Genomic DNA, 1,624 nt, shown 5'->3' with positions numbered 1-1,624 from the left:
ACTTTAAATCCCTGAAAAATATGTTAAACGAATGAATTTTTGAGAAAATTTGATAACATTAGATTCATCGCACCTTGAAGTATTTTTAGGAATTTTTTAGAAATTTTTCATTTTTTTGAATTCAAATTTGAATTTTGAATTTGGGCTGGTTGGGTACCGGCCGAAACCGGAACCGGTCCGGACCGGTTTGACTGGTAACCGGTCAAACCGGACCGGTTCCCACCGGTAAGGTTAACCCTAGCTGTCTCTGTCCTAAATTATTAGTTATTTTAATTTTTCAATAGGTGCATAGTTTTTGTTATTCATTTGTGTGCGTAAAAAGAAACTATATATGTGCGTACCGTTGAATGATGAAGCTCAAGAGACAGACAGGTGGCCGAGCTACAGTTCTACAGGAGCTTGATGCTGCGGTAACCGGAATAGGCGTACAAGTCAACCTTGAGGCGGGATACGGAGGGCAATTCCCGATCGATGCTCAGCAAGTGGTGGTTTCTCTGACACGCGAGCTTCTCCAGCCTCGGGGTGGCCGAGGCCGCGAGCGACTCAAGCTCCTTGCAGCCGTCGATGCGGAGAACCCGGAGGCTAGGAGTAGTCAGTTCCAGCGATCCCATTCCATCCACGTCCGCCAGTGACAGCTCCGTGAGCTCACCGGCATCAAGCACCAGCTTTTGCTCCCCAACAAGGGTAATGAAGCCCATGTGGAGCTTGTGTAGAACCGGGCAGCACGCCGCCGAGGCGAGGCGGGCGAGGAGGACGACATCGTCGCCTGCTACCTGCAATCCTTCAAGGGTGAGATCGGTGAGCGACGCGAATGCCACGGTGGCGGGGAGCCGGACCGTGGCGTGGCTCAAGTACAGATACATGGCCTCCAGATTTGCAGAGCTAGGAAGCTCGTCGAGAGCCATCACATGCGTCTCTTCGGCGTCGCCTCGATCAGGCAGCTCCAGCTCAAAGTGGAAGGACTTCACCCCGTGCCGCATGGCGTGCCAGATCCACCTCTCCGCCGCTCCGATGATTCCGACGGACGGCGGCGGCACGAGTTGCTGTTTGCCTTTGCCGCCGTCCCATCTGAGCAGCAAGATCTCCAGCTGCTCGAGGCCGCCGCCGCCGCCGTCGCCGGATCGCGCACGGAGGGCGAGGGTGTCGTCGACGAAGGCCATGAATCCCCGGGCGCTCCCGCCGTGCTCGAACCACCGCTCCGAGTCGAAGCGGAGCGCGGGGACGCGTCGCCAGAGGCCGCGCCACCGGCGGGAGAGGGCGCCCGTGCGCACCGCGTCCCTCGCGTGTGCCGCCAGCCCGAGGATGCGCACGAGCACGTCGTCGCAGAGCCCGCTCAGCAGATCGACGGCGGCGCCTTCTTGGTCGGCAGGTGGACCCTGCCCCGTCTGCTGGGTCGTCGCCGCCTCGTCCATGTCGTCCTTCCTCGAGTCCGTGGCCGCCGGATCGATGGATCCGTGCTCCTCCTTGCACAACACAATCGCAATATGAACCGAATACGATCACAATTGCGAATTCCCACGAGACGAGAGTCCGTACAAAACGGGCTAAAAGCGGTGGAACCGGATCCGCTGCAGTTACCTCCCATGCAGTTGGGTCACAGCCACGTGGGCCCCATGCGTGCAGG

At 57.9% G+C, this 1,624-nt stretch overlaps 1 protein-coding gene across 1 annotated transcript; it reads right to left on the bottom strand.

The window, feature by feature from the left end:
• Positions 1 to 389: 389 nt before the first annotated feature.
• On the bottom strand, positions 390 to 1,412 carry LOC120648953 (F-box/FBD/LRR-repeat protein At1g80470-like). The gene has a single exon (XM_039925575.1). It carries the CDS (start codon positions 1,410 to 1,412, stop codon positions 390 to 392), a length of 1,023 nt encoding a protein of 340 aa, XP_039781509.1.
• Positions 1,413 to 1,624: the final 212 nt, after the last annotated feature.

The sequence above is a fragment of the Panicum virgatum genome, chromosome 9K (assembly GCF_016808335.1).
Source record: "Panicum virgatum strain AP13 chromosome 9K, P.virgatum_v5, whole genome shotgun sequence".
NCBI lineage: Eukaryota > Viridiplantae > Streptophyta > Magnoliopsida > Poales > Poaceae > Panicum > Panicum virgatum.
This window is presented reverse-complemented; position numbering and strand designations above follow the sequence as displayed.